Source organism: Rutilus rutilus (genome assembly GCF_951802725.1).
Source record: "Rutilus rutilus genome assembly, chromosome: 18".
Lineage (NCBI taxonomy): Eukaryota > Metazoa > Chordata > Actinopteri > Cypriniformes > Leuciscidae > Rutilus > Rutilus rutilus.
This window is the reverse complement of record NC_140231.1, coordinates 8,172,508-8,187,018: the sequence shown is the minus strand read 5'-3', so window position 1 is coordinate 8,187,018 and position 14,511 is coordinate 8,172,508. Positions and strand designations below refer to the sequence as shown.

Below are 14,511 nucleotides of genomic sequence, written 5' to 3'. Positions count from 1 at the left end.
TTTCTGGATATGTAAGGCTGAGGATGGAGATTTAGCTTATGCTCTATGATTGTGTACAAAAAAAATAATTTACAATTCATTAACACATCTGCACGGTTTTAGATATTAATGTTTCACTTTGTCCTAGACAGTTTATATTAGGTGGGTGGACAATGAGAGATAAATGTGTCTCTGCTGGGTCCAAACCAGTTTAATGATTGGCAGAAAAATTATTCTTTGGAGCTGGAAGTCAGAGAAGGCCCCGTGAATCGTGGGAGTAACTTCTGCCTGCTCGACCAAATGGTTGAGCACATTTTGAGTCACTATTTTTATTGAGAGGAGTACCTAACTTAACTCAAGCTGATTGAGCCATCTCTACCATCTGGTTGAGGTATGTTATGCCAAAAAAATCCACTAGATGTCACAGTGTCAATCAACACAACACTTCCTCTAGCAGAAACTGTTTTTGGTTACATTTTGCAAGGTAAGCATTTTTATTTTTTGACATATTACACTGTAAGAGCCCTAACTTTACAAAATGATGTTACTTGGTGCCATGAAAAAACTTTAGTATGTTTTTAATAATTTTTCAAAAGCATGCTCAACCTAACCGTTGATTTGGCACTTTATGGTAAAAGTAGAAAAGCTAAGCTAATGCTTTCAGATCATCCATTTCTGCAGTCAGAATGGACTATTTGCTGAGAAATATAAACTTCTGATCATTCATAGCTATGAATGTGACACAGCTATTGTTGTTTCTTCATGAATATACTGAGATTATTTCTTAAGTATGTATTTTTTTGCCACTTTTGGATATTTTTAATTCATAGAATTAATGTGTGGAAATCATAATTATCAGAGGCAATTACTTCTTAAATGATAAATGCTGGTTTACTAACATTACTAAAATTGTAAGAGATTGTAAAATTTTTAATTACTAGATGGAAGTCAACAGTAGGGGTGGGGGAAAAAATCGATTCTTCGATGCATCGCGATGCGGACGTGGACGATTCTGAATCGATTCACAAATGTCAAAAAATCGATTTTCAAAAAAAAAATATATATATATATATATTCTAATAACGTAATATTGACGGAACGCAAAAGGCGGAACTATAAGCGGACGTGCAGTGTGCGGACAGTCTGTGGCGTGCAACAGACGCGCACATAACAGAGTCGCGCACATACATAACAGACTCATGATGGCTGAGCGCCAAATTCGAACGGCACCTTCTTCGTTAAAAGCTAACGTATGTAAAATTGGCAATTTCATTGTTACCTATTTAGTATTTTTGTATGAGAGCTGCTTTCTGTATTGTTTAGTTTTCACATCAGTACACTGTGTAAACCGATCTGTTACGTTATACTGCAATATGTGCAATTTCAGTCACAAAAAGTTACATTTTGACTGTGCTCTCTGCAGATGTTCATTCACTTTTTTTGTATAAGCTGTTTTTGATTGTAGTATACAGCAAACATTTCAAGTCATAACTCTTTATTATTTAGTTGTGTATAAGAGTGGCTTTAATTTCTACCACCGGTGACATAATCTCTGCTCAGAGGTGTGCTCTTACATCTGAGCATGCTGATCAGTTAGTGTTCCTCAAGAAGAATATGCCTTGATGTGTCCACTGTTTACAGTAACTTACTACTGACGTTTCAGTATTATGGTTTACACATGTTAATGTTCATGTTGTTTTGTAATGTTCATGCACTTTTATCTGTCTAGATGTACAGTGTTTACATTTAAGACCAGGAGGCAGTGAGTTATTATGCAAATGCATATTTCTTTGCACAATGTTGGAAATGTTGGCATTAATAAATGCATAAAATTTCCTTATTTCCTTATTCCTTCTTTTTCTTTTCAGTCACATATATGGTGATATATCGTTGATGAAATTTCTTCCAGTATATTGAATATCGTAGATATCGCGAATCGTGATATTATCATATCGTGGACCACATATATCGCCACAGAATTGAATCGTGAGGTACCTGTATCGTCCCACCCCTAGTCAACAGTTTCTATGGTACAAGGATGCGCACTCTTCAGGCCCTTGTACCAGAAAACGTCTCGGTTACGCATGTAACCCTCGTTACCTGAAGGAGGGAACGGATATGTAGTCGATCAGTTCGGGGAACCAGGTCCGGTTGGGCCAATAAGGGGCAACTAGCAAGACCTAAAATGCCATTATATTACTATCTTTTAGTTTTTTAGTTTTTGATTGCAGAAAGAATGTAATGTCTTTGGTTTTGTTACTTTTAGTTATTTGTTTTATTTATTTTTGTTTATTGTTAAAAAACAAGAAAACATAATTTCCTGTGTTAAAATGAAAATATTTAATGGCATACTTCAATAAATAAAGAAGATTCAATATACAAAAATATTTTATTTTGATTATGTTTCTAAATAAAGTAGTATTATAGTTCATATTTTCATAGTTCATGTGAAAATGTGTAAACAATTTCTTTTACCTTAAAGTGCCATCTCAACCATTTGGTAGAGGCCGATATTTGTAAAATTATGGGATGTGTTGAAAAAAAAGATTGTGGTTACTAGCGACATAAGTAGATAAGAAATGCAAACAAAATTCTCAAATGCCTTTTTCTTGGTAAACAATCAGCGAAAGGTTAGCTCCATGAATGCAATAAGCATTTTCAAAACCTTGGTACAATGAGATGAGAAATGAACATTATTCACAGTCTGTTGTAGTCATTTGTTAATGCTTTTCTTTGAATGTTTGAATTTCCTTTGAATGTTTGATGGTTGAAGGGTGAGTAGAATAATGTCATCTCATTGTACCCAGTTTTTGAAAATGCTTTTTATTGCATTCATAGAATGAATTGTTTACTGTTTAATGGATGCTACTCCCAAATGGGGCGAAAGGAAAAAGTTGGATAGGTGTGTAGTCTGATTCTTTACAAAGTGACATCACCTGTTACACCCGGAAAACACCCTGGTGGTTAGTTCCTAAAACTAAGTTCCTAGAATTACCCAGTGCGAAAGCCCCTATTATTATACCATGCATATTTTTACTTTTTATTTAATTTAATTTAAAGAAGACACCAAACCAATGTATAGTTGACATTTGAGGCTTAATGCTATAGAGAAGCAATACAAGGTTTTCAGGAAGAGTGTTTTCAGCTATTTTTATATAAAAATATGACATGCAGTTGCTTCAAACAATGGTATAAAGCTATTCAAAACATCTTCAATGTAAATTGTGATAATCATAATTAATAATCGCAATTACAATTTTAAGGGAATAATCGACAATTATGATTTTTGTCATAATCGTGCAGCCCTAGATTTAGAGTATCCTAAGCATCCACAGAAAAAGGTGTTGAAAGTTTCAAAGGCTATTTTAAGAACAGCTTCTGGTGATACGCAAAGGTTTGAATTCCTCATAAGCTGGAGAGGCCACATGTTACATTAGTTACTAGACTCACATTGCACAAGACCAAGAGTGAAGTTGACAAAGAAAGCTCACAGTTCTCTGCAGTGCAACCTCTTTCTGAGTACTTACCTAAAGATAACCATTGCAGTTTTACAGGGGGGACATGCAAGCAGGAAGATCTGCAAAAGAGGAAGTAATAAAGCTCAATAACGTACTCTCTCAGACAAAGCAAATATAGACAAAAGATAAATGCAATCTTTGAACCATGGGCCAAATTGTGCTTATCAGTAAAGTTTATCACATTTTCAGTGGCTAAGTGTTAATCAAAGAGACGTTTGGCTCCTGAAAAATGGATACCTGAAGATAACACCACCATTTTGGACCAGTTCACAGTGTTGCATTCAGAACTACTTAAAACCAGCTTGGATTATGTAGCACTTTGATTATGGCAGAAATATACCTATAAATTCTCTGACCATCTTTATTTTACTTATTTATTCTCATGTAGCAATGCAAACACACCAATTCAACAACACTATCAGCAAAAAAAGCTGTTAAAATGACAAATCTAAAAATAAAATTGCATTTGTAATAGAGCCGTTTAAACAATCTTTTTCACGAATTATTTCAGATGTTTCATTTATAAATTTCAGATAAATGTATAAATTTCAATGTTTAAAATTATAGAGACATTTGTTTACTTTCGTATGATAAAAAATGTTTTGTCGGTTACTAAGATTATGAGAATGTGGTTCATGCAGTATTTTCTTTCAGTGATAAAGGCAACTAAGGATGGCTTTGAGCCATATCTACTCCAGGGTTAATGAGATCACAGATTGACATTGTTTAGGATCTGTTGGGAGGGTAGCCAGCGTTTCCCTCTTTGGGAGGATGACACAGGAAGGAAGGAAGTTGAATCCTGTCAGCAGATGTCATCATCCCAGGTGAGTCAAACTAGAGCACAATCTGACGTCACGTTACAGGATGATACCGCTTTCACTTTCTTGTGTAATACGTTCATCCTGAGATTGAGTGAAAAGTTGGATAACACTGTTACAGCAATACTGCAATTAAGATCATAAAACAATGTTGTATGTTCCATTTCTTTAGAAAGTTTCCAAGTGCTTATTTAATTCAATGACAGTCTAAACTCAATTTGGACATTTTCTGAAGAATATATAATGGTGTTTGCCCACGCAAAATTTGCTGACACGATGCAAGGATGTTTTGGAGTGGTTTCTATGTATGCCTCAGTTTAATGAATGTCTTAAATCCCTAGTGAACCGCTTCAAAGGAAAACTTTATAATTAAGTTATTTGAACTTATCCTGATTATGTGTAAGTAACCTCTGTTCACTACATCTCACCATGTAACAGTGATTGGTGCAATTTGTTATTTTGACCACTATTGCAACAACATAGCATAACTCTGAAGACATCTATAGTTACATTTTTTAAAAAGGAAGTATTATGTTATTTCTCTGGATGAAAAAAGTGAGTGTAGAAAAACTGAGTTACACCTGTTTAGTTAGGAAAGTATTTCACCCAGCCTATAGACCTTATGCACCATAGACACAAGGGCGCCGCCATCTTTGGAATATTGTCTTTTAACTTCCGTTTTGCGGTCGCTCTGTATATTTATATGGCATTTCTGTCTAGAAGTAATTAGCTTTTTAAGTGGATTTACTTAATGTAAAGTTAACGAAAGTTATCATGAGGACTGTAATGTTTAAAGCAGATGACTTAACAAATGTAAATCGACCGGGAAGATTTTAAAACGAGCCGTTCATTAATAAACACGCAAAACGCTGTGAAAATACAGACCGGAAGTCAAAAGACAATGAGCGCAGCGCTGAAAAGGGGCGGAGCTACATAAGGTCTATACCCTTTAAAAAAAAACCTGTATTCTGTACAAGCAATCATACATGAAACAGCCATCAACAAGTCTCATTCACAACAGAAACATTACGATTTTCTCATCTATATGTCGTTTCAAACCATGTTTTGTTGTCGTTGTTGTTTATCTTTCTTACCCGGAACACAAAAAAGTGGATGAAAGTGAATGTAGACCAGGGCTATTGATAACTTCCTTGTCACTATTCAATTCTAATCTTCTCCTTCATCAAAGCTCTGAAATATCAACCATGTTTGCACATATTCAAATAGGCGCAGATCACACAAATTTCAGGATATATGGGCAACAAACCAGTTTTATATTCTTTTTTATTTTGTTTTACTGAAGAGATTGACAGAACAACAACACAAAGCAATTGTCTATCTACATCAGTGTCTTCTTAACTGCTATACCGTTAGCTACTCCTGCTCCATTTTTTGGCATTTATTGAGGCTGACATAATTCTGCTTTACATGTCCTATCTGGTGCAATTACACTGTCAAATTAACAATTAGACTGCTTTGTTTTTCATGAGACAGAAGAGAAAATATCATGACAATAAGGTTTGGAGGAAGGAGGTATTTAAAAAAAAAAAAAAGTTTGTTATTGCTACAGTCTATAATGTTTGAGTTACATTCTGTATGCACAGAAGGATTTATAAAGCAAGTTACTTTCCCCTTAATTCCTTGTGTATATTATTGGTTTTGCACTTCATTGAATCTGTTTACAATTCTCCACTGTTCTGGCTTTATTATTTACCAGATGATAAGACTGTGACCTTGTGCAAATAATGTAAGACTTGTACAAATACGTTTATTGACATAAGTGGAACTATGAAGTTACAATGAGATGTTGCGTTTGAGAACACGTATTGGAGGCCTAGTAAAGTGGCATCATAGCGTGCAGTGAAAGACGGGCAACCGGGGGCTGGGCTGCGCAAACAGAACAAGGATTTCCTGATCTAGTTGCTCAATACAACTAAAACCTCAATATGTAAAACCTCACATAGATGAGAGGAACATTCTCACAAACCAGTCATTTACAATAAAACAAAATGCTTTTGTCTGAGTAGGACTGGGTAATATATAAAATATTTACACCTAATATAGCTGATAGGCTAGTATAAAGTTAGGGAACACTTGAATTTGATGGTGCTTCTCATTTGTCCATTAAATTTCCTAAACTCTTTTGTCATTAGACTAGCTTTGAGATCTGTCTCTTTTGCAACAAGTATGAGAACATCAAGAAAGATGTTCCAAAAGTTTGCATGTGGCATTTTTCATATATTAAAATGTTTTAGCAATGATATGTATTTTAGCATAAATATTTGTTTGCACGGTTGCACCATCACTGAAAATTGTGGCATGTGGCATGTGTTAAGTTTTAGAAACTATTTAGCCATTTTTTATTGTTATAATAATGATTTAATTAATAATGATACTAATCAAATCTAAATGAAAACTTGGGAATGGCATATGAGACATTGAGACTCTGAAATTTCATGTTATGTTCATTTTTAAAGTTTTACAGTAGATGGCAGCAATTATTTTTTACTATGTTAACTATTATGAACTATGGCACATTTTCCATGTTATCACATGAATGAAATTTAAAAATGTAGATCTTCTTTAAAGTTAACTTTACATAATGTTGCAGTTTTATATAAGTGAACATTTTTAAATAATTACAAATGAAGGCAAATAAATGATACCATTGATACCAATTGAGGCGAAAAATACCATAAACCTCCCAAAACTGTACAACAGTATAGTAAAACTAAAATTCATAAATATGAATAAAATGATTGAAATAATTTTTTAGCAGTTTAAAAAAAAAAATCATAATTTTGTTACAAAGACCCTAAACATCATGAGTCTACACCCTAAACAGACAGCGCATAAGGTTTGAACCAGTTCAGGTATTACCAAACTTTTTTGTCTGCTGCACCCCAAAACCGTTAAATATTTACTTAAAGTACTGAGATTTAAAGTTCATATTTTTATATTTTTAACACATTTGCATCCTCACCATTCTCTAATGTTGGTTAAAGGTCACATAACATGCAAATAAATATTACCATTTCAGTTTTAGTTCAATTAATTTTGCACTTGTTTATTTTAATGTTACATGTTAAGTAATAATTAGCATAATAATGAACGAATCCCCTGCAGTTCCCTCACAAACCCCCAGGGATTTGCAAACCTCTGTTTGGGACAGATTAATCTAGATTAATGTTAAATAATACTATTATTCATCAATTCATTGTTAGTTCAACTGAATCACAGACCACTTTGATCAATTTCTGCAAAAGTGAAGAGATTAGCTATCTTTGTACAAAAAAAGTGCATAAAACAAACAAACCTTCACACACACAAAAAAAACACCTCCTCAAAAGAATTTCTGTTGAAACAACAAACAACTCCTTTTACAAATTGCCACTGTATTTAACCACTACTGTATTTAACCACTTCTGTTTTTAGCCACTTTAACCAAAAACAGAACCAGTTGAGTACAGAGGTTAAAGAGGAATTACTACCAGTACCAGCCCTTTTCAATTGACAAATGAGCTAGGCATGGAAAAAAACAAAACTGTTTATAGAAACTATGTTTCTGGTATCATCACACTAATAGGGTTCCGTCGATTTAAGGAGTATATTTTAAAACGCATATTATAGTTAAACATTCGTATAATACATCAGTAATGTGTAGATGACAGGGACAGCAGTGACATGCTATACTTGATCTAAAATAGTGTTTTCTAATTTCAGAATTATACACAGTACATGCAGTTTTCACAACCTTAAAATTGAGGCAGAGGTGAAAGATGCTATTTAAACTAAGTGAAAAGTGGAGTGTTTTCTTTGCACTGTATAAATAGTATTATTTAGATGGTATTTATACTTATTGCAAATAGTGGCAAATACTTTTTGCACGTCAGTGTATTGTAGTACTTTATAAAATAGTATGCAATAAATAGTGTGATTATTCAGTAAATATGCAAACATTATGGCCGATGTGCCGATGTCCGATCAACGCTAGGACACCATTTCCAATTTCTTTTATACACTTAGTAAATAGCCGTTATGCATTTCACTACCACTTTTCAAATATTTTCTTCATTTTTATTTAAAATAAACACTTCTCTGAGATGATATGCATTGGGAAAAGGGAGAAGAATGGGACCAGGAAAAGAGTAGGGGGAGTTTGGTTGGTTGGGGAAAATTGACACAGACACAAACACTTCTATCTATCTATCTATCTATGTCACATAAATTGGTTGTCTGGGAGGGTAATGCTTTGTAAAAGTTACAATATGTTAACATAAGATATCTCTTTAAAAAAATAAAATAAACGTTTAAATATCTTTTTAATAGACTTTTGCAAATAACCTTTGTTAAATTTATATAAGTATTTGTTAATATTAATGGACCAGAGCTTAAATAGTTTTATTTTTAACTAACAATTAAAAAAAGATTTATAAATACTAACAAATATATTGCTCATTCATTGTTGTTCATTTGTTCATTTTGACCACGAACCATGCGCTGTCACTTTAATTCAGCGCGTGCAGCACAGCAAAAATAGACTCGGTGTGGAAACGATCTCTGCACTGCTGCATACCCACCGCACCTGGAACAGATCGACGGACTGCAACCGCGTGCAGTGTGAAAGCTCTAACCTGTTAACATGGGTACGAAAAAAATATATACGCACTGCAAACGGAGTATGTGTGAAACGGGCGTTAGACTTGGAGCAGGAGAGCTACTCCGGCTGTTACTCGCAGTAGAGCGAGTGTTGCCATCTTCAGTTCCCTGTGAACGTTTAAAAAACGCAAATATTTTTGTCTGGTTTTCATCTGGTTGACGCAACATATTTCCCGCCGCGCGCTCTCTGTCCGCTAGTGCTCATCTGCACGGTTCGAATTACGGGGGGTATTGGGGGGGTCCGACCCCCCTAGATGAGACTTGGTACCTCCCAAAAGGGAGTAAAATAATAGTTGGGTGGTACTGATTTAAAAAAATAAAAAATATATAATGTTAGCCTATCCAAAATAGTATGTATTTAAATACGATTTCAAACCCTACCCCCCATCGGGCTGTATTGTTTTTCTGGTACGTTCAGCCTCTGTTCTTTACCATGGTTTTTTTATATCACTAACGTTAGCTGCGTTACATACGTAGGCTACTCGATAGTTTGTCGATAGTGCTGCACAGATCATAATCCGCGGGTCGAGCGGGCCAAGTAATAACAACATTCCATTCAATCGAGGGTGGATGACAGATAAATCATTATAATGTGTTGAGTGTAATAAAGACACGGGACTCCCATCATGGTAACTTATCTAATGTAGGCTACAGACGGTAACAAAGTTGCGCTGTTGAGGTTCGCGCAGTTATTTATAACATATTAATTATAGTTAAGAAACAATAACATTATAGTCTACACACGACCAGAATGCTGTTTTCCTGAATGCTATCACGATTGAAACCGAGATATTGATTTCATAACAGTTCAATAAACAAATAATTAAAACTAAGTTAGGCTACTTACATTTTTAGACGCAATGACAGTTTTTGTTCTGTTTCAGCAGCGAAAATAGTTCCAAACAACAGAACCATAGCGCATCTCACAGCAACACGCATCCATGATTCATTACTGAATGATTCAGCATTTTGAACTAATCGCTCGAGTCAAAGATTCAATTACCCATTATTAAACTGCCTCATTCTGAATAAATCAGCCGTTTGAACGAATCGTTTAAATTAATGACTCAATGACTCGCTCATTAAGACGGTCGCCTGCCGCCTCCTACTGGCGGTTTAGTTTAATAAAGTATGATTCTTTTCAACATTCCTTATTTGTATATTCAAAAAATATTCAAAACAATCTCATAATCTCATTTAATACAGTAATAATTTTTCAATGTAAATTATTTAATTTGATTAGTAACAGCCTAGTGTCTTATTATTTTAATTGAATGTATTGATAAAATGTAAGAATTTGAAATTTGAAATTTAGAGCATGCATTAAATAAAATTAGGGGAAAAATGCCCTTTATAAAGGTACAAAAAATTATTCCGATAAGTGTTTTCAAAAATGAAACATTGACAATTTAAGTTTAAAGGGAGTAAAGCCTCTGTTTAGGTTATAAAGGAAATGTAATTTTGCCAAAAGAAGAACTTTTATTTTAAATAAATGTTCATTTTAAATCAGCCTACTTCAGTGTGATATGTTACCATATTATCATGCTTAATTGAATAATTGTAATGGGATGATCAGATGCAGATATCTAAATCAAAGAATATAGGCGGTTGGCGGGTGGATTATTATTTATTTTTAAAAACAGATTCGAGTGACTCAAAGTGCACCAGATTAATGAATTTAACTTTAAAATGTACAAAATTTTCTCCCGGGGGGGCATGCCCCCGAACCCCCCTAGAGTTACGATTTTACCACCTCCGCCTCATTTTGAGCCAGGAAAAACTCTGATATAGATTAGTGGTTCTTCTGTGTAAGCCTATAAAATGGGCAAAAAAGTGACGTCACCAGTCGAAATAGCGGTACCCCTCGAAGCTCAAGGTATAATTCGAACACTGCTCATCTGTATGTGACGCAAGTGTTTGTTTGTGTGTGAGTGTGCGCGCGTGCGCACTCATTGGGATAATTGTAAACGCGCAAACACAGACAGAAAAGACATGCCATCGTGGAAATAAGATAAATAACATATTACTTAAGGGCTATTTAGTTTGTTTAATAAAATAACAAGTTGTAATCTGGTGCTATAAAGAAAATCAAATCAAATTTACTTGACCTTCAAGGGGGGCGGGGGGCGAGCCGTTAGGAGGGCGGGGCGCCCCCCTTATATAATGGTAGGGGGAACACTGGGCCATGCAATTCATATTTTAATTTGGACCAGTTACAATACTACAGTAGTAGACCAACATTTGAAGTGGATCAAAAAAGGTCATCAAAGTTGTCCTAAGACAAGAACGGGTGTTGTTCAAAATTCATTAAGAACTTTGATGAAAGGTTTTGATCCACTTCAAATGTTGACTACTGTATATACAAATTTGGGCCAGTTACATGGGTGCATTACTTCAGGGTATTCTGCATCACAATTTCTATTTCAAGTATGAAAGAAATAAGGTTTTCAGTAATGAACAGAGCTGTACTTGAAGCATAAACAAACCTGTTTGTAGAGGGATTGTAATAGAGCTCAGCTTTAAAAGGGCTACAGTCAAAATATTCTGAATGTTTTGTGCTGGGAGTCTATAGCTGTAGGCCTGTAAATGACATCACAATGGACAGTAAATCATAAAGGCAAGCCCCGATTTGGACTCATGTGTGTCCAGTGTCAACCTACACACATCTGCGCTACCACTGCTGACCTTTAGACAAATATATATATAGGCAAAAATCAATCACAAATAACATGGACATGAGCCTTAACATTTTTTAGATAAAAAAAAAAAAGACAAAAAAGAAAATCAAACTGAGAGTTAAAGATTATTATTGTAACAATAAGGAACGAGAGGAAATATTATATGGTGAATGTAGTCAAAGTTAAAGACTGCGGTTAAGTGACTATTATTCACTAATATAGTTGGGTCTTGAGTGCCTTATTGCTTTTGGACAGTAGTTATTACATCCTTTTGAAAAAAAAAACAACAAAAACATGACTATATGGAAAACAGATTCCTCTTCATTCAGCTAGTAAAATTTTTGAGGAGAAATTGTACACCAGTTTAAACCGCTGCAAATAAGCGGTGCAAAAATGTACACTACACTTCCTCCTTTTTACAACCGATCTATCATTTCCTTCATGTGTTTTGAGAGCCATGGAGAGGTATAACAAGTTATGATTCGCCTCTAGCTATGTGGTATGCAATTTAACCAGTGCATCCAATGACACTCAAAGCTTGGAAACTAAAGGAAATAAACTGCCGCAAGCCCTCACTACTTCAACATCATTAACTAGTTTAACCAAAGCAACTTATGATACAAATACAGGTTCAGATCATTCAAGTAACCTGAAGTTGAGTGCTTTGTTTAAGGCCACAGTGTTGATGGATGAAGCAACCCTTTGGGATTTTGAACCCGCAATCTTTCAGTTACCAGGCCAAATCATCTGCAATAAAAGCAGAACCACATCTCCACAAATTATAATAGTTTATGATTGTATCATAAAAATACTTACTTGCACCATTGTGACCACGTGACATGGATTGAGGAGGTAGATCACAGTCTTTGTGGCAAACTTAAACCCAACCTCAACACCAAAAGTCATGCACAGAGCCACAAGCAACAGGTTCTTGCCCCAGCTGTCTTCCTTACTCCTCTTGCCATCTCTCCCAACATCTCGGACCTCTTTAGGGACATTGAGCTTCTTCATGGCCACCACCACTTCGAGAATAGAGAACAACACAATGACCAGAGTCTCCAGTATTCTCTGCTGTGGAGAGAGGAAGGCGGCGCACTCTGGCCCTCCATTACCCTCAAACATGGGGTCCACACCTCCATAGATCCAGTCCAGCAGACTGTAGATATTATACCGAGACATGTTCCTCTGCTCGTATTGAAAAAGGTACGAACAAGACGGTATAAAGGACAGGACACCAACCTCCTGGCGAAACATTAACTTCAAATCTGTCTTCGGTGCAAGAATAATAAAATGCTCAAGGAGGAGGGCAGACTCAGCTGTTTCAACAGATCGGTCTCCTTTATGTGAAAGACACCTGTGGGAGAGACCTAACGTTACACACTCTGATGCGGTGTGTTATTCACAGATGATCGTCAGGGCTGGGCTGTAGTTTGTATGCAAGGAGGAAGACGCATTTCCAAACGTAACGTCTTGACTGGTAAACGTTTTCTTCGCTAAGAGGAGAGTCCAGAATATTCCTGGCCAGAGCGGACCATTACATAAAAGCTTCAAAGAGGCTCTTGTTCCGCGCGAGAGGCCTTAAATATATCAACAACACTGTAAAACACGACCACGACCGATGGAACAGAGTTCGGTGTAGCTCGCTGCTACAACCTATCATCCGACCAAATGCGTTAAAAGCAGATGCAGAAGATGCGATATACCCAGGTCCATGTGGCGAATAAAAGAGAAACCATAGAAACGCCGCCCTGTTCACGCGGGCCCCCACATCCACCCAGCACCCACACTGCAACACGCTTGCGCGCTGTTTCCCCCGAAAACCATCAGCATATTGATGTGGCCGCACATTTCCTGGAATGGGACTGGACGAGTGCGATGGCCCCTCCTTCTTTTCACAAGTTGTTAACTCTCTCACTGCCGTGGTAGCTGTACTTTTTAGGGTCAAATTTTCTAAAATGATACAGTGTCCCCACTCCCCACAAATAAAAAATGTGGACACACTAATTGACAGGATGTGGCACACTAATTGTATAAAAAAAGGCTAGATATAGGCTATATATATATATATATATATATATATATATATATATATATATATATGACTTATATGTCACATGTATGTAACCAATATGCATTTGTGTAATTTGTAGCCTACATTACACATTTATACAAAGACATGTCATTTTTATTTGAAAAAAAATATATAAATATGACTTATATGTCACATGTATGTAAACAATATGCATGTGTGTAATTTGTACATTACACATTTATACAGAGATATGTGTATACTTCAAAATATATATTATATACATTGACATAATATTTATATTGGCTTGATTTATATGTCAATATATAAAATTGTTCCTGTTTAGGTTTCATATTGTTACGCTTTAAGCAGGGATGAGGAGAGGTGAGAATCCAAGTGCAGCAACAGTTTATTCAAAAAAACACAAACCAAGATAATCCAAAACAGAGTCAGGAACATACTCCACACAGGGGAAACCAGGAAGGCAACAGTTTAAGGGTGAGTCTCAATCAGCTCCCTAATTCAGCAGTCAGGGCACTGATTGCCATTTTAAGGGCTGTATCAGTCGCATAATACTTCCAGGGCACTGAAACGTTCACTCCCTTTTTTAAATAAGATGTAATTCATGCCCTAGTTACACTTAATGTTGTCACATTCTCCTGGTTAAATAAACATCACTTTACATATGTAAAGTACATGACAACAATGTAATTAATGTTTATTAAAACCAAGTCTCTCATCAAGTGTTTTTAATCATTTTTATATTTATTCCAAAAAACAACTAAAGGCAGTAACAATTTAGTTTAACAATTTTAATAGTCAACTTATTT

General features: G+C 35.4%; 1 protein-coding gene across 1 annotated transcript in view; it reads right to left on the bottom strand.

The window, feature by feature from the left end:
- The window catches only part of tmem164 (transmembrane protein 164), a 40,792-nt gene extending 27,266 nt beyond the window's left edge, over positions 1-13,526 (bottom strand). The window contains exons 1-2 of the mRNA XM_084386903.1: positions 12,469-13,526; positions 3,507-3,556 (exon numbers count right to left, since the gene is read on the bottom strand). Of these exons, the coding sequence (XP_084243029.1) occupies positions 3,507-3,556; positions 12,469-12,906 (488 nt within the window). The 5' untranslated portion in view covers positions 12,907-13,526. The remainder of the gene's footprint in view (positions 1-3,506; positions 3,557-12,468) is intronic.
- Between the last annotated feature and the right edge of the window lie 985 nt (positions 13,527-14,511).